The 23,855-nt window shown below is 38.6% G+C and overlaps 1 protein-coding gene across 1 annotated transcript in view; it reads right to left on the reverse strand.

The window, feature by feature from the left end:
• Window positions 1-23,855, reverse strand: part of WDR19 (WD repeat domain 19) — a 3,663,919-nt gene that overhangs the window by 553,802 nt on the left and 3,086,262 nt on the right. The window contains exon 34 of the mRNA XM_044062937.1: window positions 23,401-23,524. Coding sequence (XP_043918872.1) covers window positions 23,401-23,524 — 124 coding nt within the window. The remainder of the gene's footprint in view (window positions 1-23,400; window positions 23,525-23,855) is intronic.

The raw sequence follows: 23,855 nt of genomic DNA on the forward strand, positions 1-23,855 counted from the left end.
AAGTATGTTGTCAGTTGCCTTTGTTTGTCTGGCGTGAGGTAAGCCATCTGGGCAGTTGTATTCAAGCTTGCACCCAGGAATGTAATTATTTGAGAGGGTACCAGTTGTGACATCAGTAAGGAGCAAGAAAAAGTTTCCCCAACGGGGGTACTTAGCTTTAGTTTGAAGACTTCGGTTCTGAAACTCGAATATGAAAATTTCAGGAGTCGGCCGACCGGCACTTGCAAACTGCTTCTGCTTCGGGCACCGCACGGCTAGAAAGACTGAATAAAATGGTGTCGGCTGCATGTTTTATACCCCTGACGACCTGACATCATGGAATAGGAGACAGCAACCGACGACGGACCCAAGACTTTGTTATTTAGGCCGACTGAGGGCAACCTGCTAGCAGATTACCCAAATGTAATGACTGCAACAGTGAAACACGAAGAACATCTGCTTCTGCTTCAGGCTCCTTCTCAGCAAGAAAGACCAATGTAATGGCATTGGCTGCCTGTTTTATACCCCTGACAACCTGACATCATGGAAGAAGCGACTGCATCCGACGCAGAAATCCCAAGACTCTGGTATTCAGGCTGACTGAGGGCTACCTGCAGGCAGATATCCCAAGTATGATGACTGCAACAGTGAAACACGAAGAACATCTGGAACCTTTCTGAAAGAATTCTGATTAAAAAATATCCAAAATCGAAGGAAGAAGTGCTGAGAAAGGGTCTAGTCCATTTGATGAGGTCCAAATACATTTTTTTTTCACTTGCTTTGGTATATCTTTTTGGTAAACTGTTTTTGGGAAGCTGAAATAATGTCAACCACTGAGAAGGACAGCCTGGCATCTCTGACTATTGTTAGTAATTGGTAACCATGATGTTAGTTTCAGGGCTTTTAGATCTGGTAAAAGCAGGTTGGAAGGGTGACTCAAATGGTCTGGCTTCAGATCCAACATCCATGAAGAATGTAGCAAATGAGGCCACAGGAAGAGGAACCAAACCTGCAGGTGCCAGAAAGGGGCGATGAGGATCACTCTTGTCTTGCACCCTCTGGTTTTCTGAATGAATTTGGTTATTAAGAGTACTGGGGGAAAGGTTCAGAATACACCTAGAGGCCATTTGTAAACTACAGCATCCCTTGGTAACTGTCCCTGTGGAGGGATCAAGTCAGTAATCGATGCAAAGTAATGACTTACTTGTAGTATCGGTATGAGGCAAACAGATCACAGCAACATTGGTGCCAGCAGCTGAAAATCTGTGGCCACTGTCTGATTAAGTGACTACTTGTGAGACAGAAGAATCAACCTACTCAACTTTCCCGCTAGTACAACTGACATCCCTGGGATGTCTGTTGCTATCTGAAAATAATGAGAAGACATCACCCACTACCACACTCACATGGCTTTCTGGCAAAGTGAATATGAGTGGGTTCCCCCTATCTGTTTGTTGACTCACCAGACGACTGTCTGGATGAAAACCACACCCTCGGGGAGGGAGTCCTGGAATGCCTACAAAGCTGGGAGAACAGAACTCATCTTCAAGACACTGATGTGAAAGTTAGCCTCTAAGTGACCAAGCACCTTAAACTGTCTTCCCTTCAAATGCCCCCACCCCACCCCAAAAGGGAAGTGCTTGAGGTTCATGTGGTCCAAGGATTTGATGGACAAAAGGTTCATCCTTCTGTCACCGACTGGACAGTTATCGACCATCTGATTTGGTCTCTGTAAACCTGTGTGAGGCAGATTATGGTATGAAGTGGGTGAAGATTTTGTGACCATTGTACTGAGAGAGTCCATTGACATAACCTTTGTGAACACCCAGGGGGGCTGTGGTAAGACTGAATGACTGTTCTGAATTGAAAATGACTGGCACCTAGCTGGAAACTGACTGTGTCTCTATTTTTATGTGACAGTACATGTCCTGGAGATTTATAGAACACATCCAATTGTCCTTCCTCAGAAAAGGCAATATGGACTATGCCATGATTGTCTGGAATTTTGTCTGTCTTATGAATAGACTGAGATAACTTAGGTCCAAGATAGGTCTGAGGCCCCTGTCTTCTTTGGGACTACAAAGAACCTGGAACAGACTGAGGATTTCAACTGATCTCGGGGGACCCACTGGATGACTCTTTCTAGCAACTTGATCACTTCTGATGCTGCAGATCCTAACTGGTTGGGTGAAATATTGGGACTCCTTTTCTTTTTCTTTGGAAGCTAAGAAAAGGGAATGTAATAGCCTCTGATGATTATCCTTAGCACCCATGAATCCACTGTAGGTGGAAGGCAAGAGCCACTCAACTGCCTCCAAAGTGCAACAGTCAGATAACTCTTCAGAAGTGCAGATAGGGTTTTTCAGTAAAGGGGACCATGGAAGCCCTGGTTGTGCAGTTCACCTCTGCTCCTAGGGAGACGTCCATTTAAGTTATCTCTCTCTCTGCCCCGCCCCGAGGGGGGGGTTTCCAGGAGTGTCCTGGTGATGACTCTAATTTCTGAACCACATCTTCTATTCGGCCTTTTAGTTCCTACAAAAGGTCCTTTGTGGGATGGAGAAATGAATCCTAATGGCAGACAAGATTCTCCCATCTTGTTCACTCCTAGTAAGCATTCTTTGACTTTAAGTCCAAAAACTGTGGAACCATCAAAAGGGGAATTGATGAAGGACATCTCAAAGCCTTCTGCAAAGTTGCTAAGGTGCATCCAAGGAGGCAGAAGCATGGTTATGCTAGTTCATGTTGCCCTAGCTTTGCTATGAGCTGCACTGGAAAGAAGATGCATGAACACATTAGACACAGACTGAAGGGTTGAGTGTCCTCTGTTTTCTGAGCATCCACCCATAAGTAACCCAAGAGGTACTTGGTAAACTCCTTGGTAAGGTCCCTCTGAAAACCTATCATATGAGCAAAATAGTTCAGCATCCTGAGTGTGAAGGTTGCTGTAGCATACGTCCATTTGTTCAACACCCTCAAGACCCTGTTAGGTGGACAGTCAGAAGAACTCTCTTCTGACAGTTCCTTTTCAGTGGCTGTCACTACCATGGTGTCTATTGGTGGACCCCTGCTCTAATGTTTCCTATCTTTCAGGACTACCAAAACTCTATCCATTTTTTTGGGAATGGGTTCCACTACATCAGGGTACTTCCAAGCTCACTGAGCTACCAAATCTATAAGGGCATTTGTGGGTGGTACCATCCATGGCACAGATGAGCCAGAACCAAAGGCCTCAAGGAACACAAATGCATCTGTTGAAGGAGCATGGGTGGACCAACTCCCTCGCTGCTTCACCAATTCCAGGAAGTCACCAAAGGTGACTTCTTCTAGAGGGGATCTTGGGGAACCTTCACCCTCATCCAGAGCTGTGTCTTCTGTGACAGACTCTGGAGAAGAGTCTAGATATTTCTGTTTACACATCCACTTCCTAGGACCTTGTCACAGGGGAATCTCAGGAGATGGGTCTGAATCAGACTGAGAACTCAAATGTTACTTATCCTCCAGGCCTAAAGGAACTGACTGTCCCCTCTTGATCCAAATAAGTAGAGTGAGTTGCAGATCCAAAAGAGGTTGGGACATGGGGTGGCACCTGACTTCATGGCCTAGCCAAAATCCTTTCTAATGCCTCAAAAGCCAAGACTCAACTGGAACCAAAGGAACGTCCCATGTATCCAAAGGAGGAGGAACAACCTCAACTCCAACCAATGTTAGGCTCTGATGCTGACCTCAAACCTCAGCTATTGGAAGCCAAAGCCCCAAGAGGTAGAATTGACTCCATGGCCATGATACTGATGCTTTGGTTCTGAGACTCATCCTGATCTGATAGCATCGGAGTCAAGAGAGTAAAGGAAGCTGAATGAATCAATATTGCCAGAACTATCAGCTCAGACAGAGGTACATGGGAGTGGGGCAGTCCAGGCCCATGGGAAACTGGATCCAAGGGGTAGACTGGTATCTGAGATAAAGGGAAGGGTAGTTGGATTTGTAGCCAGATTGGTGAAAGGGGACAGCACTGGGAGAATCCCCTAGTAGAATCTGCATCCTCAAGAATGTCTGCATCATTTGATCAAGGTCCATTTTGGTGAGACTTCTGAAAGACAGAGCTAAAAGGCAATGCCACAGATGGAGGTCTGGAGTATCGCCTTTCCTGAAGTATTAGAAAATGGAGCTTAGGGCTCACTGGAGCTGGAGAAAATCCTGGGTGAAGCCAGGGAGATCAGATCTGAGAAACTGGTGGATCCAACTTCCTCAGACTCTTGGACATAGGACCAAAAGAATAGGTCCGATTCAGGGACCATTTCCTATTTTTTGCATTTATCTAAACTAGTAAAGAGCTATACACACGCACACTGGGATTTACTTTATTTTTTATTTATTTTCCATTTGTTTACTGGGAAAGTCAGACTGGACACATGTCCTTTTTCAGTGGAGGCCTGGGGAGAAAAGCTCCAAATTGAACAACAACGTAACAGTAACAGTACAAGTGTACAAAGTTCAATGTGCTAGATACTATTTAGTCCAATTCCGTACATACATACATGAGGAAGTTAGAAACTCAGTAAAACAAAATGTAATGGTATAGTATAAACAAATATTACAATGTTATAAAACAATGGGCATTCCAAAGTTTGAAATGAACATTCAGTATTTGCAACTATATAAATAGCTACATTGTGAAAACAGAGATATTTATTCCTAACATCAGAGTTAATACTGAGAGCTGATGGTAAGCAAGTAGCAGCTAGAATATACTGAGGAAGGTGTGAGGTTAGAAAGACGTATATGTTATACTGAGGTAATGGCAGGGCTAGAGATGGACTGGTGGCTGTTAGGGGTAGAGCAAGGACACAGCCATTTGTTTAAGAGGTGTTTTTTAGAGTTGTTTTGAAATGAGATAGGGATGCAGTGGTAGTAATGTTTTCTGGCAGTTCATTCCAGATTTTTCCTATGCAGTTTGTGAAGAGGGATTCATCTGCTTACTTTTTGGATACATACGTTTTTATATGGTGTTTGTTGGTGGAGCGTAATGGTCTGTTGGTGGCATAGGGTTGAAGAAGTATTTGTAGGGCAGGTGTTTTCTCAGGATCAAAGAGGATTTTACGGGCCATTGTTAACTGTGTGTAGTGCAGGAGTTGGGGAGCTCCAACCAGTTGAGTTGTTTGAGTGCAAGGCGATGGTGGGATCTTGCTGGTATGTTTGTAGCATTTAAGTTACCTGGCACTTGCTCACTAAAGCAATTATATAAGTAAGCTCTAAAAAAAATTAAAAGCACTACACCCTCACAAACTCCCCTTGAGTACCTTGTTCCCCATTGGCCCTTTTTTTCAATTATAAAGGAATTCCCAATACTATTCTAGCATGTCCAAAGGTCAGTTGTCAATCTCCTCTCCGGTCCAGCAGGTGAATCTGGGAATCTTGAGGCAATGTTACAACTGCCTCATGTACACAGACAACCCTCTCCACCTCCCAACAAATTCTAACACATGTGAGAGATGCAACCATATAGCCAAACTGGAGGCTAAGCTCTCTCAACTCAGTACTGGCGTAACCAGTCAGGAGGAGAAGGAAACCACACTCACTACAATTCCAGTCTCACATAGACCTACCACGACAACAAACCAAACACATAAACACACAAAAACATACTCGGAGGCTCTAAATAAAAATCTGCCTAAGCAGCAGAGACCTCCAAAGCAGACACCCAAGCAACCGCTACCCCAAAACAAAACACGTGCAACACATAACTCACAAAGCCAGTGTGCGAACAGTCACAGCCCTTAAGGCTAAACAACACACCTGATACACTTGTAATAGGTGACTCTATCGTCAGGCACACTGACGTCCCGCTCACCAGGCTGAACAAGGAGAGGGTCACGGTGAGCTGCCTGTCGGGCGCTAGGATCCGCCACATAACACAAGCACTCAGGTCACTCCAAGGCAAGTACAAATATGACTCAGTCATTGTCCATGCTGGTGTGAATGACCTGAGATGTACCTCCCTGGACTACATGAAAAGAGACATAGAGGAGCTCTCTGAGCATGTAGCCCAGGCCGGTATGACCCTGACCTTGAGTAGCATCTTACCCTCACCAAGAATGATGCCACAATATGAAGACAAGATGATCAATTTCAACAATTGGCTTAAGTGTTGGTGTCATTCAAAGGGGATCCAATGCCTGTCAGCTTGGGATGACATGCTCAACAAGCCACGATGCTTTGCTAGGGACGGCTTGCACCTATCACCCCTGGGCTTTCGGATATTGGCAAAGGCTCTTGCTACCCCCATAGTGCCTTTTTAGGCAAGGCTCAAAAGACAAACCCACCTCCATAGGTATCACAAGGGATAAGAAACTAAGAGTAATGCTACTCAACGCCAGAAGTCTAAACCTCAAGATGCACGCACTCGAAACTCGCCTTAGCATGGAGAACATCGATATCTGTGCAGTAACAGAAACCTGGTTCAAGGCTCCCGAGAGCACCCCAGCACTACCAGGTTATACCTCATACCATGCTTTTCGGCGCCAAAACTTGGACCGAACCACAAAAGGAGGAGGAATATCAATATTCGTCAAAGATACCCACACCTCCAGGTTGGTGGCACAGCACGAAGCATCAGAGACTATCCATGTGCAACTAACTGTGGGTAAAACTGCCTTCCAGTTTATAGCCTGCTACAGACCACCCTCCCAAAGACAGGAACCCCACTTGGCCTTCCTGAGAATACTGGAAAATATGAAGGTCTCTCCAAACACCATTATATTGGGTGACTTCAACTACCCAAACATAGACTGGGAGCATTACTCTAGCTCCAACACCCTAGCCCAAAGGTTCCTAGAATTTATAAACTCAAATGCTATGGAACAACTTGTTACCACTCCCACAAGAGGGGAAAACATACTGGACCTGATCATCACCAACATGGGGACACTATGCTCCAGACCAGAAGTGTATCCCTCACTGGTAAGATCAGACCATAAACTAATCTCACTGGATATTCACATCCCGACCCCACCCCCTGCCCAGGAAACCACAGTGAAAAACTTCTCTAAAGCAAATTTCACACGCCTCAAAACCGAGGCGAAATCCTTCAAAGCCCCCGGGCCTGTGGAAAATACGGCCCAGACCGCAGAATCCTTTATAAACGCATTCTATGAACACCTTCAGGAATGCATGGATCATGCAATCCCAAATAAAACCAAGACCCAATCCTCCAAAGGCAGACATCCTGTCTGGTGGACCCCAGCCATAAACAAACTATACAATAGAAGGAGGAAGCTACTACATGATAAGAGCAAAATCCCAAAAAGGGAAGGCATCTCTGATCAGTATTAGCAAAAACTACGGGCACTCATAAAATCGTCTAAGGCCAGCTTGAGAGAAAAATTGCACAGGACACTAAGGATAATCACAAGGCTTTCTTTAGTTATGTTAGGAACCTGGGTGGGAATTCCCAGATATGCTCAGAATTAGTCCAAAATGACAAAAAATACACTGAGCCCACAGACATTACCAACATCCTAGCTGACAGGTTCAGTGCAAACTTCTCCCCTCTCCCCAGCAAAGGGCAAATATCTATCCCAAAGAGTGCTGCCCCTGACATCTCAGATGCTCAGGTAAGAGCCGCCCTCTCCAAAGCAAAAACACAGCATCAATGGGACCAGATGGTGTCCCGGCTGCGTCCTACATGAACTCCAAGAAGAGCTAAACCCAAACATAAAACTACTGTTCAATCTTAGCCTTACTACAGGATATGTACCCAAAGAGTGGCGTACAGCAACAGTGGTCCCTCTCCACAAAGGTGGTGCCTCAACGGATCCTGGAAACTATCGCCCCATAAGCCTGACTAGCTTGGTCTGCAAAGCTATGGAAAGGATCATCATGGACCTCATAAATAAAGATATTGGGGACCTACAGACACTGGATCCTACCCAGTTTGGCTTTGTTAAGGGCAGATCCTGCCTCTTAAACCTGGTCGATTTCTTTGAAACAGTCACCAAGGCCATTGACAAGGGGAAGGTGGTCCACACAGCCTACCTGGACCTCGCAAAAGCCATCGATACAATACCCCACTCGGGCATTATAGATAAGCTCGCCAGCTTAAATATAAACCCCTATGTCACTAGATGGGTTGCAAACTGGCTCAAGGACAGAACCCACATGGTTAGAATTGCTGGAGCCATGTCAGACTCCAAACCAGTTACAAGTGGCGTCCCACAAGGCTCAGTCTTGGGACCTCTCTTGTTCGGTATATATTTCTCGGTACAGGCCAACACAGAAGGACTGTGGCTGACCAAGTTCGCAGATGACTGCAAACTGGGTGCCATAATCAACTCTCCAGCCGACACAAGCATCCTCCAAAAGGGCCTCATAGAAACAGACAACTGGTGCCAGAGCCATGGCCTCAAGCTAAACGCCAAAAATGTATAGTCATCCCCTTTGGCAAAAACAAAGTGCCCACAAATTACCACATAGGTGGTAATCCATTAAGTACAGAAGAAGTCATTAGGGACCTGGGGACCCAAGTTGATAGCAATCTCTCATTTGACAACCACGTGGCCAAAGTGGTTAGAAAAACATTTTATATAGCCCACCTAATCATGAAGGGATTCACATCTAGATCAGGGGAGGTCATCGTACCTCTTTACTCATCCCTCATCAGGCCCATAATTGAGTACAATGCTCCTTTTGGGATGTACCTTACCAGACACCTGCAGCAACTGGAAAGACCCCAAAAGTACCTCACCAAGAGGATCAAAGGGCTCAAACAAATGCCATATGTTGCCCGGTTAAAGAAACTCCAGCTCTACTCAGTGGCATACCGCCTGACATATAAAGCCATGTCCAACCCAGAATTAATGGACATGCTGCACCTCAGAAAATCCAAATCCCATCGAGCTACGCGCTCGAGAGACTTGAACCTCAGCACTGAAATAAATAGGACATGCTGGAGGGACAGATTCATAACCCAGAGGCACCCTTCACTCTGGAAAAAAATCCCAGTCCAGGTTAGGCAGAGTCCCACATTGACTCTCTTCAAGAGGAATCTTGATGAGTGGATGGGAGATCGTAGGTTTACCCCGGCTATCACTTCTGTGTCACTGTTAGACAGAGGCACAGTATACTAACCTCAAAAAACGCATAGCAAAATTAATTTAAAATGGGTGGCGAAAGCCAAACACACTCTGGCTAGGCTTATAAATGCCCTAGGGCAGATAGCCTAGTATGAACCTATGAACCTATCTGGCAACTTTATAGTAACAGGATTCAAGTTTTTGTATCTCAGATTTCTTAAGGTTAGTGAGTACGGGGGCTTCATACAATAGTGTAAAGATTAAGTGGGTTTGAGCAATGGCAATCTTGGTATTCTTAGTGAAGTAGTGTTTGTTCCTGTATAGACTACCAAGTTTTTTTATGTACTTTTTTATAGCCTGGGAAATGTGAATATCGTTTTTAAATTTGCAGTTGATTTCTACTCCTAAAAGTTTGGTGTGAGAAGATGGGGTTATGATGGTGTTGTTAAGAGAAAATATGTTAAATGTGTTAGTGGGAGAGGCAGCTTTATTAGGTTAGAAGACCATAAGTTTTTTTTTTTTTCTTTTTTAGGGTTTAGGATTACTTGAGTGTTTGTGAGCCATGACTCAACTGCAAGAAAGGCTTTTTATGTTAGATTCTGAAGCTCTAGTAGAGATGGTGCAGCACATATCACTTTTGAGTCAACTGCATATTGGATGAGAAAAGCCTGAGGGGTTGATAAGTGGAGGTTATTTGTAAATATTGAGAACAGAAGTGGGGCTAAGATAATTAATAATTAATTGGTACACAAAAGGGAGCTAAACTCTTTGAAATACTTGAGTTCAAAGGTATAAACAGCTAAACAATCCTATCTCCAAAACCTAACACCTAATCTCTAAATTCTAATATCTGACATCTAAATTCTATGAACTAACAATTAACAACAAAGAAAAAAAGTATTATTTAATCTTTGGGGTAGGGAAGGAAAGGAATTAAGTGTAATAAAAGGCACTTATCCAACTGGAGAACAGAGCCCTCAGAACTATGTCTGAGCTGATTAGGTGGCAGACGAGATCTGAGGGATGTAGGTGAAATTGATAGAATTATGGTTAGAGAAGAAGTCACAGCCTCAAATCTACAGCTTCATAAAAAGCAGCCCCAGTTGAATCTAAAAACCCAAAGGTTGAATAGGATGAAAATAGACAACACCAGATCTCTAGTTTTCCATATTCTAGAATCATTAAATATTTAGTAATCATTATTGTCTTTCCTACAGATATTTCAAACAGACCAGCTGTGGTTTGTGTGTGTCAAGTCTCTGGGCAGGACCAAAAGATGCCCACTATGTTCCACTAGCCCAGTGTTACAACCTCAAATTGTTGGAGCTCCCACAGTATAAATATTTCACAGCCTCAATGGAGTAAAAAACAAATTGTCTAATTATTTCCAGTTAAACATTCTAAGCCTCTCAGAATTAGTGCTTTACCTATAATATAATCATAAGTACTACCAGTTTTAGCAAAAATGTGTTCTTCTGTATCTTTAACGTATTTTAGTTTTACCTTATCCCCTTGTCCACTACCTTACTTTTCAAATCTCTCAGCACTCAAAATGCATTGCTTACTAAACTCTAGGCCACCGGCTGGTCACTCCTGGTCTCCATCAGTAATTATGACACAGTAAGTAGTATCCTCCCATTAACTCACTTAGACCTTAAACTCCTGCAGTACTTACAACCCTTCATATTACCATCTTAAGGAGCTATTTAAGCTGGAATTCTGTCCAATTTGAATCCAGGTGCCTGCATCATCATATCTCATTTGCTTTCAATATTAATCTAGTACTTCTCATTTTCTAGTGCCTCAACCACCCTTCTTACAGAATGCTAACACTGCTATTAACTACAAGCAAAAGTACATTCAGCCATAATTTCAGTATTATTCAGTAGCTGTCAGTTTGGCAATTTTACTGATGCAATCAGTTCACAAACAATATTACAATACATTTTCTTTTAGTTATTAATCAGATAATAATGTACTTCCAAAAAAATCACTCAAATGCAACACATTGTACTTTCTAATAGCTTACACTTGCTTGTGAGAAAGGTTTTACACTACATAAAAAATAAGCAAATACAAAGTAAAACACTCACACTGTAGTCATAGTAACCACAAAGTTATTTGCAACAGATGTCCCTTCCACCTGTGGTGCCCAAAAGACACATTAAAACATGTTTGTATCTTGTATTTTGACCTTTTATGACAAAAGTTACATTTATTTTTTTCTCCTTAATAATTTGCTTTGTGTGTTCTTGTATCAGGGGGTTACTTTCTTTTTCATTACTGGTGAGTCCTTCCTTCATAGTTAAAAATAACATATCCAAAGGCCTTGCCCCTTTCACTGTTCCCTCTAATTTATCTACATTAATCATACAGAAAGATTCTGTGTTTGACACTTTCCTAGGTCAAACAACATTATGGAAGTTCTGTATTTCCCACTTACATCCAAATAAATGTATTAAATCCGCTGTTAAATCAATATCACATCTCAAACAAAGGTACATTTAAATTTTTTTAGAGTCTTGCGGACCTGTAAAAATATTTAAAAATAGTTAACTAGTATTTAACTCTTAAACCCAAATGAAAGCACTATTTGTTGCGAGTCCAATACCTTCTTTATTGAAAAAAACAGAATTAAGCACTTTCGTCAGTTAAAACTTGACTTCTTCAGAATTAAACACAAAAACTGAAAAACTGCTTTAATATAAAAACTACTAGTCAATGATTGGTTCAATATTTTCAAAATTAACACACTTTAAACAATTCAATTATGGGGATATTATTAAAAAACATTATTCTTTTTCTAGGTCAGCTTGTATTGATTCAAACCATTCAAAAGGAAAAAAAATCAGACTTTTCACTTTAAATCATTGAAAGACATGATTTTTATTTTTGAGAAAAGACTGTTGAAGTACAAGCTTTGTCAAACAGAAATTTGTTATTTGAATGAATGTTTAAAGAAAAAAGTTGTGCCACAAGGGCTGAGAATTTTTAAGTTTCCTTTTGGTATTTATTACAACAAGGAAAATGTTTGTGAGTTAACAACTATGTTTGATAAATGGGGGCTTGAATTGATTATGAAAACTGTTTCATTTTATGAGAAAATGGAAGTTGAATTACACAGGCAGGTAGAAAACTTGAATCAGATGATTGTAACTGATTTATTGTTTGAACAACATCAGGGCTTGTATAATAAAATTTTAAACAGGGTGGATAGAAAATGTGATGGGACATTTAACAAGAAAGTAAAAAAGCTGGCTCGAGATTTAAAACAGTATCAGAGTGGTAGAATATATCCTACTGAAAAACTTGTTTACAATCAAGGGAACACTGATGTCCTATCTTCCTTCAGGTCAGTTAATGAACATATTCTGGGTCCCACAGACTTAGAAATTACAGGGGAGGAAGAAAATAGTTTTGAAAGGGAGGAACAACTACCTTTTGAATATCAGGATTTTCCTTTACCTCGACGCTCAAAAAGAATAGCGAATCGCAAACAAGCGACTTACAACAAGGTAGCACAGAAATATATGGAGGCCCCAAGGTGGTAGGGACCCCTGTTTCGAATAAGAAGCCCTGTAACAAGCCAATACAAAATGTTTTGAATGGTTTTAACATTTACAACTATACAGATAAAAAAAATTTCATCAGAATACTTTTCCCTTTTTTCCAAAGGCTTCAAATTTGTACCTACAAAAATTCCGGACATTGCTGATACATTAGTTGATATTCAACTTTATATGAGAAAGTTGAATTTACAATTATTGCATTCTAAGGCTAAGAAAGTGGAAACAGATTCTTCTAAAGAAGTGTGTAAAAAAAGAAGTATGTTTAATCCCCCTTTAGATCCATTAATTAATATGTTTGAGAAGGTAATCAAGGATGACATATATAAAATTTGGGGCAAACAAAATAGGATTTTTTATAACTTTAGTAACACAGAAAGAATTTTGTTACAAAATTTAAGAAATGACAAAAGCATACATATAATGGGTACCGGATAAAGGGGGTGGTATTGTTTTATTTAACAGTACTGATTATACCAATATTATGCAGGGATTTCTATTTAATGTCAACAACTACTCCGCATGTTCAAAAAATCAAATTCATATAGCATATCACAGAATTGATAGTTTTCTGTATGAATACCTTATGGATCAAAGAATTACAGGGGTAGTTTACGATTTTTTAACCAACAGACATCCTAGAATCCCTGGCATATTTGGTATACCCAAAGTACACAAAAACTTGGAACACCCACCATTCAGACCTATTGCAGCAGCTACTGGGTCCAAAATGCACAATTTTTTGGTATATGTGGACAGGAAGATTAAACATGTTGTGGAAATGTGTCCACATCTAGTCAAGGACTCCTGGGATTTTCTTGGTCAACTAGGTAGCCATATATGGAATGCTGAAGGTTATCTTGCTACCACTGATGTAGTGGACTTGTTTACTTGTATTCCTAAACAAGAAGGGTTAGGTTATTTTGAAGAGACTTTATACAATTTGTCCACTATGGATGGTGATGAAATTAAGCTTATTTGTGAAATGATGGAGCTTATATTGGACAATAATTACCTCTTCTTTGAGGGGGAGTATTTCCAGCAAGTCAGAGGGGTGGCAATGGGCGCTGCCTGCGCTCCGACCTATGCAAACATTGTTTTATTAGGTTGGGAGAGAGAACATGTGTTTAGAAGTAAATATTTTGACTACATAAATTACTATTTTAGGTTTTTGGATGACATTTTTATTTTTTGGAAGGGAACAGCTGAAACGTACCACCAACTTTTTGAAGTTTACTTTCCAGTTTGATGTTTACAAAATTAGCTACCTTGATACCCTTATTATTAAAGACAAGGATGAATTTAAATCTAAAATATATCGCAAGAAAATTTTTGTAACAACTATTTACATTTTAACAGTCATCATCCTTTTTGCCAAAAGAAAAGTATAATTAAGGGTCAAGCAATCAGGGTAGCCAGAATGACATCTTCCTTGGAAGATCTCCGACCTGAGTTTGAACATCTAAAAAACATATTTTTGGAAAGGGGTTACCCCAGTGGTTTGGTGGAAAAAATTCTAAATGAAGTATATCTTGAATGGGGCAAGAAATATACCTTAGGTAAAGGATTAAATAAAAATCCATATTTTGGGAAGAATGTCAGAGAATCTAAAGAAATTAAATTTGAACACACTTGCATTTTACAGTATAGCCCCCTATATCAACAAGTTAAATATGTATTGTATAAAAATTGGAGCATATTTAAAGTTGACTGATAAATACCAAGTTTTGGGTAAGAAACCAATGTTTACTACAAAAATTGGGTTTAAGGTGAAAAGGATTTTAGAAAGTGGATCAAAATGTTTTGCAGCATATGTAACTACTAACAATGGTACTAGACGTTGTGGGAGATGTAAATATTGTCCTTATGTTTCACAGGATATTAAGATTAGTTTGAAAAATCAGAACAACAGTATAGTTTACCCTAGGAGAGGTAATTGTTTTTCTAGCAAGTTAGTTTATATTGCTACGTGTGACATTTGTACTTCCTACTATATAGGGAAGACTGTGAGACTTCTTAAAACAAGAATTTATGAGCACTTGTACGATATAAAAAATAAAAAAGTTACAAATGCTTTGTACAAACATAGCACAATATGCAATAATTATATAGGTTTTCATTTCGCCATTTTAGATTTAGTTCATTTGGAAGACAGAGGTGGAGATTGGCAAAATACATTATTGAAAAAAGAATTGATGTGGCAACGACTTGCAGCAAACTGTCCCCCTGGCTTAAATGAACATTTGAATTTGGCACCTATCTTAAAGGAAAGGGCAGAACAAGTTTAAGTAAGAGATGAACAGTAAAATTTGTATATATATATAATATTTATTTTGAAATTTATGCTCTTTCTTTTTATGTATTATACAATTATAATGTGTTAAGATATATGGAATTTTATTGTTTTTTATTCTTGGTGTTACAAATTAGCTTCTGGCATTTTAAATTTTAATTAGGTTATTGGGTGTGTTAATTTTGAAAATATTGAACCAATCATTGACTAGTAGTTTTTATATTAAAGCAGTTTTTCAGTTTTTGTGTTTAATTCTGAAGAAGTCAAGTTTTAACTGACGAAAGCGCTTAATTCTGTTTTTTTCAATAAAGAAGGTATTGGACTCACAACGAATAGTGCTTTCATTTGGGTTTAACAGTTTATTTCAAGCACTATTGCACCTTTTTATTGTTGGTTCATTAGTATTTAACTCTTCCTACAAAATAATTCCAAAATTATTTTTGACTCATTGTCAACTTTGTCTCAACATTTTATACCGCTCACTTATGATACCATTTTATCCATTTTCTATCCACAAGGACCCATTTCATCTATTCTTCACTTTGGAATGTGTACAGTTTCAAACATTTCAGTTGTCTGTTAACTTACTGTGCAATTATCTGTTTATCAGAGCCTACACCTCTGTCCATGTATTGTTCCCATGTCATTATCTTCCTGGTATCATTAATTGATCCAAGTATATTAAACCCCCTACAAACCATCAGACTTATGGAAAAGTAAAGTTGTGTAAGTAAACGTACCACAACAGTAGGTGCTTGAATGATCACCATTGCAGTAGTCTTAGCTATATGGGTTATATTCTCCTAAACTAAAAGAAAGACTTTTCTTTCTTTTTTTTTTCAGTTCGAGCTGCCTGACAGCTTTGAAGCTGGCCAGCACTTAAAACCTTGGGAGGCTACAACTCATATAGCTAAGGCTACTGCAGTAGTGATCAATACAATGAACATCTTCTGATGCTTGCAACCCAATTTTTGTAACATTTCCACTGCAGCCAACTCATTAAACCAAATTAGTGTGTTTTTGTCTTTCAACATGTTTTTGTCAACTTTATAAGCTTCACCAACAATGGCCCTCTGCTCTTTTTTCTGTCCAGTCTTCTGTTCCTTAAGACATCCCTTTGATCCCTGCAAACTGCTGTATTAGGATGACTTTATATTTAGAATGCTGGTTTGGATCAAATATATAAAGAATATTTTAAGCTTAGCTGCCTTGCAATGTGTCTCAAAGTTAGGGACTTCCAACCTACTTCATTTCGCAAAAATGCCACCAGAGGTTTTTATTTTGCTCAAATTGACTTTGCAGTACCTTTTCTCAATTTACTAAATACTCATCTGAGGGATGGAGAGACAAAACCTGTGATGTATGATACAAGAGGCAGAATAACCACTGGACTGCCTGCTGTCTCTATCATGTCTGGACTAATCCAACAAAACATGTATATGACCGAGAACCAAAAAGACCACCAAAGCCAAACACTTGAAAAAATGCAGGACCAGCAACTCCCCAAAAAAGTAAGATCAGGATTAAGCGATTTCATCAGAATATAACTCAAGACTTCTTCAGAATCCATTACACGTCTCAAAAAACATTTGTTTTAATAAACACGTATGTCACGTGACCAAAAGAACAATTAAAAATCCAGTTAACAATCATCTGTTTTTAAACCCTCCTATTAAATTGAACAGTATAAAAGAATAAAAACATTCCATTTAAAAAACATAGAAGCTTGTTATACTCTGGGAACTCTCATCTCTCGCTTCTACATCTCTGTTCAAAAAGCAACTTAAGGAATATCTCCTAACTCACTGGCTATGCCCTTGCACAAATCCTGGCTAAAATTCTCCTCCTTCATTTTTTATGCCTAGATTTTCTTAATACTCTCATCCTATCTCCTACCAACAAGTGTGAATATGTGATTTTCAGTCTACTAAAGTTACTACTAACACTGCCTTTCCTTAATCTGCTATTCAGCTTAATACTCACTTAGCATGTGCTCTTCTTGAGAAACAGAACACTACCTTAGTTTAACCGGTCACAGAGCTTAAACTTGCTTAGCAAGCTCTACCCTAGCTTCTTTTAAGAATTATTGCTTGTACGCAATTGTAAACCATAGTAGTACTATGATGTTATGTAACAATCTTGTTGTTCTACTTGTAATTATGTACTGTGACTTTAACTGTAGTGGAGCTTTTCTCCCAGGGTCTCTACTGAAAATGGACATGTGTCCAGCTAGACTAGCCCGGTCAACAACTGTAAAATAAATAAAATAAATAAATAAAATAAAATTATAACATAAGATTTTAAAAGTAGAATGCTAGCAATAGAAACATACTCATTTAAACCTGGGGGGACACTCGCATTCAATTTAATTTGCCACATAATTTCCTTGTACTCAGTCAAGTCCTCCCATGGTCCACCCCTTATATCCTGAAAAATAATGTCTAAACCAAAAAAGGCTCAGGAAAATTTGAATATGCTTATATAATGAGGGTCTTAAGTTTTTTATATCCAACCCATGCTCATAAATATATTCTTTAAATTTTCGCTTGATTTTTCCAATGTAAAAACCAGTACATTGCAAACCTTTTGCCACATAAATAATTCCTTGTGAATTACATGTACAATGGAAAGGAGTATACATTTTATGTTTCCCAATTATAACCATAACCCCCTCCAAAATAAACTTACATTGCCTAGAGAACCCACATTTAAAAGTACCTCTCTTTATACATGACAAATTGCCCAAGGTTTCTCCCCTTTCCAGGTACCCTTTAATAAATCTCCCAAGCCTGTATACCATACAGGGTCTTGTACCTAGGGAGTCTAAGGTTTTTCCAAAACAAAAAAATATTCTCCAATTTTTTAGAAGAATACTGTAACTTCTGTTAGAATTTTCAGTATAAGTGGTAATAAAAGCACAATTAAATTTGTTGTTACCATTTATAGCACAGGTATCACTCCTAAACTTTTCAACAAAATTCCAGTTATTCCTTACAAGGGGAACCATTTTTTTATAATAACCACTAAAGCCTCCTGATACCCTCTAGTGTAAAACATCGCCACTAATTTTTGTCTCTCAAGTTCAAACTCATGATCTTCCGAAATCATTTTTGCTCAACGGACAATTGCCCTTTAACAACTCCCCTTTTGATATACTGGTGATGACAACTAGAATAATGCAATAAAGCATTAGAGTAATGGGGCATACGAAAAATGTTGGTAACTATCTTTTTATTGAAATAATCTTTAGAAACCAATACATCCAAATAACTAATACTGCGGGCACTTTAGGAATAAGTGAACTTTAAGAAGGACGTAGTAGAATTAAAATAACTTACTAAATTCACAATTTCATTCTTAGCTGTCTCCCAAGCAATAAATATGTCATCTAAAAAATGAACATATAATTTCTAATACTTTGCAACCACAGAATTAAGCACAAAATGTTTCTCCCATTGTAACATCACTACATTGGCATATAAGGGGGTACAGGCTGCCCCCATTGCTACTCCTTTTTTCTGTTGAAAATTCTGGCCCTCTACATAAACAAAATTGTAGTCCAAAACTAATTCCATTAAAAGAACCAACACATTAGCTTCATGAGCTGATGAATTAACTTCTTCTTTCGTAAACTATGACCAACCTGAAGTAATAATGAATTTAGTAGGAGACTAAGATTTACAATTATACCACTAATGACTATGGAACTGAACACGCTGAGTTGTTGAGTAGGGGCTATACATTTGTCCCTATATGTTATGTGCAAGCAAACAGTTTTACTTGATGTAAAGTTATTTATCACGAAGCTCAACTTAAAATTGTATTTTGAGAATATGGCTTCTTTGTATGAACCTAATTTAATTTGTAGAAGCAGCATTTTTAATCCACCTCTTCCTTTGCCATTAATTCTCTTTGAAAAGCTATGTGATTTTGAAATAAGAGACTTTATTAATAAAAGAGGCAAAATAGGAAGTTTTAACTTGAACCACTCTGAATTTAAGTTACTTAGGCAATTGTGTGATGACAAAACTATTCGAGTAATGAAGCCGGACATGTGGGGTGGGATGGTAGTTATGCAAAGTGTACACTATAGCAACAAAATATTTGTATTTTTAAATGACGAAAATATGTATGAAGAGATTACCCTTAACTATATCCACATTATATATATATATATATATATATACATGAAAAAAAAATATTTTTCTTCAGGATATGGTTGAGCAAAGGTAAATTGGAGAAGAACTATTTGATTTTTTTCTATGTAAAATATCCTATTGTGCCCTTGATATCTGGTATCCCGAAGATACATAAAGAGTTAAAAGACACCCCCCATGAGACCTGTTGTTAATGCTGGCACTTCTAAATTATATCCATTGGCTAAATATATAGATATGAAATTAAAATCTTTTTTGGATGGTTATTTTCATCTGTGCAGGAACTCTTGGGACTTTTTGTATAAGTTGCAGAAAGTATGTTACTCTGATAATTTGTGGTTTGTAACTATTGATGTTACTAACCTATTTAATGTGATACCTCACGAATAGGGTCTAGAGTGGCTCGGGAAATTTTTGGATGAATCAAGAAAACTGACTAATGATGAAGTTAATGTGTTGGTTCTTTTAATGGAATTAGTTTTGGACTACAATTTTGTCTATACAGAAGGCCAGTATTTCCAACATTAAAAAGGTGTAGCAATGAGGGTGGCCTGTGCCCCCCTTAAATGCCAATATAGTGAGGTTACAATGGTAGGAATATTTTGTGCTTAATTCTCCGGTTGCAAAATATTGGAAATTATATGTTCGCTTTTTAGATGACATGTTTATTGCTTGGGAGACAACTAAAAATTAAATTGAGAATTTAGTAAGTTATTTTAATTCCACTACGTCTTTCTTAAAGTTCACTTATTTATACAGTGCCCACAATATTAGTTCATAGGTTCATAGGTTTATACTAGGCTATCTGCCCTAAGGCATTTATAAGCCTAGCCCAAATTTTTGTGGCTTACGCCACCCCTTATATGAAAAAATACTGTGCCCATTAGTTTGTTGTGCCTCTGTCCAGCAGTGACACAGAGATGATTCCCGGGGTAAACCTATGATCTCCCATCCACAGGTCAAGATTTCTCTTGAACAGAGCCAGCAAGGTGCTCTGCCTCACATGGACCGGGATTTTATTCCACAGCATAGGGAGTCTCTGATTGATAAATCTATCCCTCCAGCATGTCCTATTTATATCCGTGCTAAGGTTTAAGTCGCTTGCTCTAGTGGTTTTGGTGGATTTGGATTTTTTGAGGTGGAGCATGTCCATTAATTCCGGGTTGGACATGGCCTTGTATGTCAGGCACATGTCACCTCTGAGCAGACGGTATGCGACTGAATAGAGCTGGAGTTTCTTCAATCTGGCAGCATATGACAGATTTTTATTTGGATATATTGGTTTCTAAAAATTATTTCAATAAAAAGATACTTACCAACATTTTTCGTAAGCCCCATTATTCTAATGTTTTATTGCATTATTCTAGTTGACATCCCCAGTACATCAAACGGGGAGTTAAAGGGCAATTTGTCCATTTAACAAAAATGATTTTGGAAGATCATGACTTTGAACTTAAGGGACAAAAATGAGTGGAGATGTTTTACACTAGAGGGTATCCATAGGCTTTAGTGGCTAGTATAAAAAATGAAGTAGGTTTAAAAAAGGGAAGGTACCCTTATTCCCCTATTAAAGAGTAATTGGAATTTTGTTGAAAATTTTAGGAGTGATACCTGTACTATAAATGGTAACAACAAATGTAATTGTGCTTTTATTACCACTTATACTGAAGATTCTAACATAATTTTCAGTATTCTTCTAAAAAACTGGAGAATATTTTCTTGTTTTGGAAAAACCTTAGACTGCCTAGGTACAAGACCCTGTATGGTATACAGACTTGGGAGATCCATTAAAGGGTACCTGGAAAGGGGAGAAACCTCCGGCAATTTGTCATGTAAAAAGACGGTTACTTTTAAATGTGGGTTCGTTAGGCAATGTAAGTTTATTTTAGACGGGGTTATGGTTACGATTGGGAAAGATAAAATGTATACTCCTTTCCATTGTACATGTAATTCAGGAGGAATTATTTATGTGGCAAAATATTTGCAGTTTACTGGTTTTTACATTGGAAAAAACAAGTGAAAATTTAGAAAACGTATTTAAGAGCATGGGCTGGATATAAAGAACAAAAACGTGAAAAGCGCATTATATAAGCATATTCAACTTTTTCCTGAGCACACTTTTGCCTTTTTTGGTTTAGACATTATTTTTCAGGTTATAAGGGGTGGACCATGGGAGGATTTGACTTGAGTACAAATAAATGATTTGGCAAATTAAAATGAATGTGAGTGTCCCCCCAGGTTTAAATGAGCATGTTTCTATTGTTAGCATTCCACGTTTAAAATCTTATGTTATAAAATAGAGTATAACAAGCTTCTATGTTTAAATAGAACATTTTTATTTTTTTATACTTTGCAATTTAATAGGAGGGTTTAAAAACAGATGATTGTATAACTGGATTTTAATTGGGTTTTTGGTCATGTGACACACGTTTATTTAAACAAATGTTTTTTGAGAGGTGTAATGGATTCTGAAGAAGCCTTGAGTTATATTCTGATGAAAGTGCTTAATCCTGTTTTTAAATAAAAACTGTTTTTGGGGAACTGCTGGTCCTGCATTTTTTTCAAGTGTTTGGCTTTGGATGTCTGGATTAATCCATCCATCCATCCATCCATCCATCCATCCATCCATCCATCCATCCATCCACCCACCCATCCATTTCCCATACATAATGCCAACATGAGAGAAAATGCCTGTGCTCATAACCCACACTTGTGTTAGGTTCAACTTTCTTGCCAAAAGTACAAGATAAACAGCAAATAGTAGAGGGCAAAGAGGACATCCCCGTTGGATACATTTTTTCCATTTTGTTATATAGTCTGTTTATACTAGGGTCCCACAATAGGAGTTTATTCCTAAAATTAGCATTGTAATTGTGTTGGATAGAGGCCATCTATGAATGTATTAAGGTGTGACTAGAAATGTGCTCTAAGTATATTCTACTGGGCACTCATGATCTGTAAGTATATTCTACTGTGCACTCAGGTTCTTAAATGTGATCCGGTCATTAGCTAGCTCTATTAGATTTGTCTTTAAAAAATGTATAAAGTCCATATGATTTGTATACAAGTTGGGTTTGGTCCTCATGATAAATACTACTGAAAGTTGGTAAGACAGATGGTGTAACTATGGTTGGGGAGCATAATGGTGCTATACTTCTTAGAACCAGATACAGTATTTCTAAGATTCTGTTTGGGGAGTGCACTATCTGATCTACAGTGTTTGCAGTGACGAATCCTAGGAAGTGTTTGTCATTACTTGTCACACTGTAAGTTTCCCAATTTATAAAAGAAAGATAGCTGAAATGTCCAAGAAGAATTGTGTTAACTTTGATGTAGAGAGTTTCTAGTTTATGTATGCCTAGTGGGCAAAAAAGTATCATAGAGAGGGGGTTCTGTAGTTGGCCAGATTATGGTAAGAGATCTGATTAAAGGCAACTAGGATGTAGGGGACTTCAAAGGCTTTGTCTTGCTGTGTAAATCATGAAGTGACAGGATTTCATTGGAATATGGACACACCACAATATGTACCATAGTCATTTTCAGAGTTGGGTCTGAATGAGTGGAAGGCATTGAATTCTGGCAGGGAACTGCTCTGGAAAGATGTTTCAGTAATGATGTACATGTCAATACTTTTCAGGGACAGCACAACTTCTAGGGAAGGCAATTTCTTAATGAGGCTCTAAGCAGTGCTACTTTTATACAGTTCTGATTTTGTCTGACTAGACTGGTAGATGAAGGAGACTGACATTGCTTAAAAAAGGCATTATGGAAGTGGATAAAGATTTGGCCAATATACAAAATCCCTCAGAAGAGAGATGCATGCCATCCCTAGCAAAACAGGTAAGACTGTCAATCATCTCCTCCCAGGGTGACACATGCACACTGCCCCCCCCCCCCCCCAATCACACCGATAACGAAACCACTTTTTGAAGTCAGTTGTCTTTTGTTTACAACATGGCATCATTTTCGGAAAGGGTAGGATGTTGCTCAAGTCGGGTTTTATTCAAACAGAGCAACCTTGTCTCTCTCCATATAATTTAAGAATGTGTTACTCAAATCATTCACTGCCATGTATGCAACAACAATCATTCACTGCCATGTATGCAACAACTATGTCTGTGTCAGATGTGTAGGGACTTGAGTGCTTTTGTAATCAGTTGAATTCCATGGCAGCTTACAATCAGCCTTTCCTTGCTCAGGCTGTGGTGCATCTGTGTTTCACTATGGAGTTACTTATGAATTTCTGTGCAGTTAAACACACTATAAATGTACACTATCAGTATCTACTATTTTCATTTTGTTTTACAAATGATCATCTATTATGTCTGCAAACTTACTGTCGCAATGCAGTATGGGAGATTATTTTTACATCCAGGGCACAACAGTTCACACTCTGGAAGCTGAAATCCACAGAAAGGACATGGAGTCGTTTCTTCTTCCACCTCTGACGTGTCAGGGTGTCTGTAAGAAAGATCGAACACATTATGTCTTCCTAGATGGAAGAGTAATTCAAAAGGTAAATCATACAAATGGTGCACTGTTTTACACTATGTTAAAATGTAGAGATTACTGATATAGGAACGTATATCATTACTTCAAATCTTCAAGACTGTTTCATTCACCAAGCAATTTTGTAAGAAATTCATTCAGCTACCATCAAAAGTGATCATCAGTGCAACATTTCTCCTAATGGTCTGGTACTATTTTCTTCATTTCATTCCTGTTAATAGAAGTACAGCAAGGAAAAAACAAAGACCTCTAGTAGACAAGGGGAAAAGAGAGGAAAATGTAT

This window comes from Protopterus annectens, chromosome 2.part1 (genome assembly GCF_019279795.1).
Source record: "Protopterus annectens isolate FY-2018-M chromosome 2.part1, PAN1.0, whole genome shotgun sequence".
Lineage (NCBI taxonomy): Eukaryota > Metazoa > Chordata > Ceratodontiformes > Protopteridae > Protopterus > Protopterus annectens.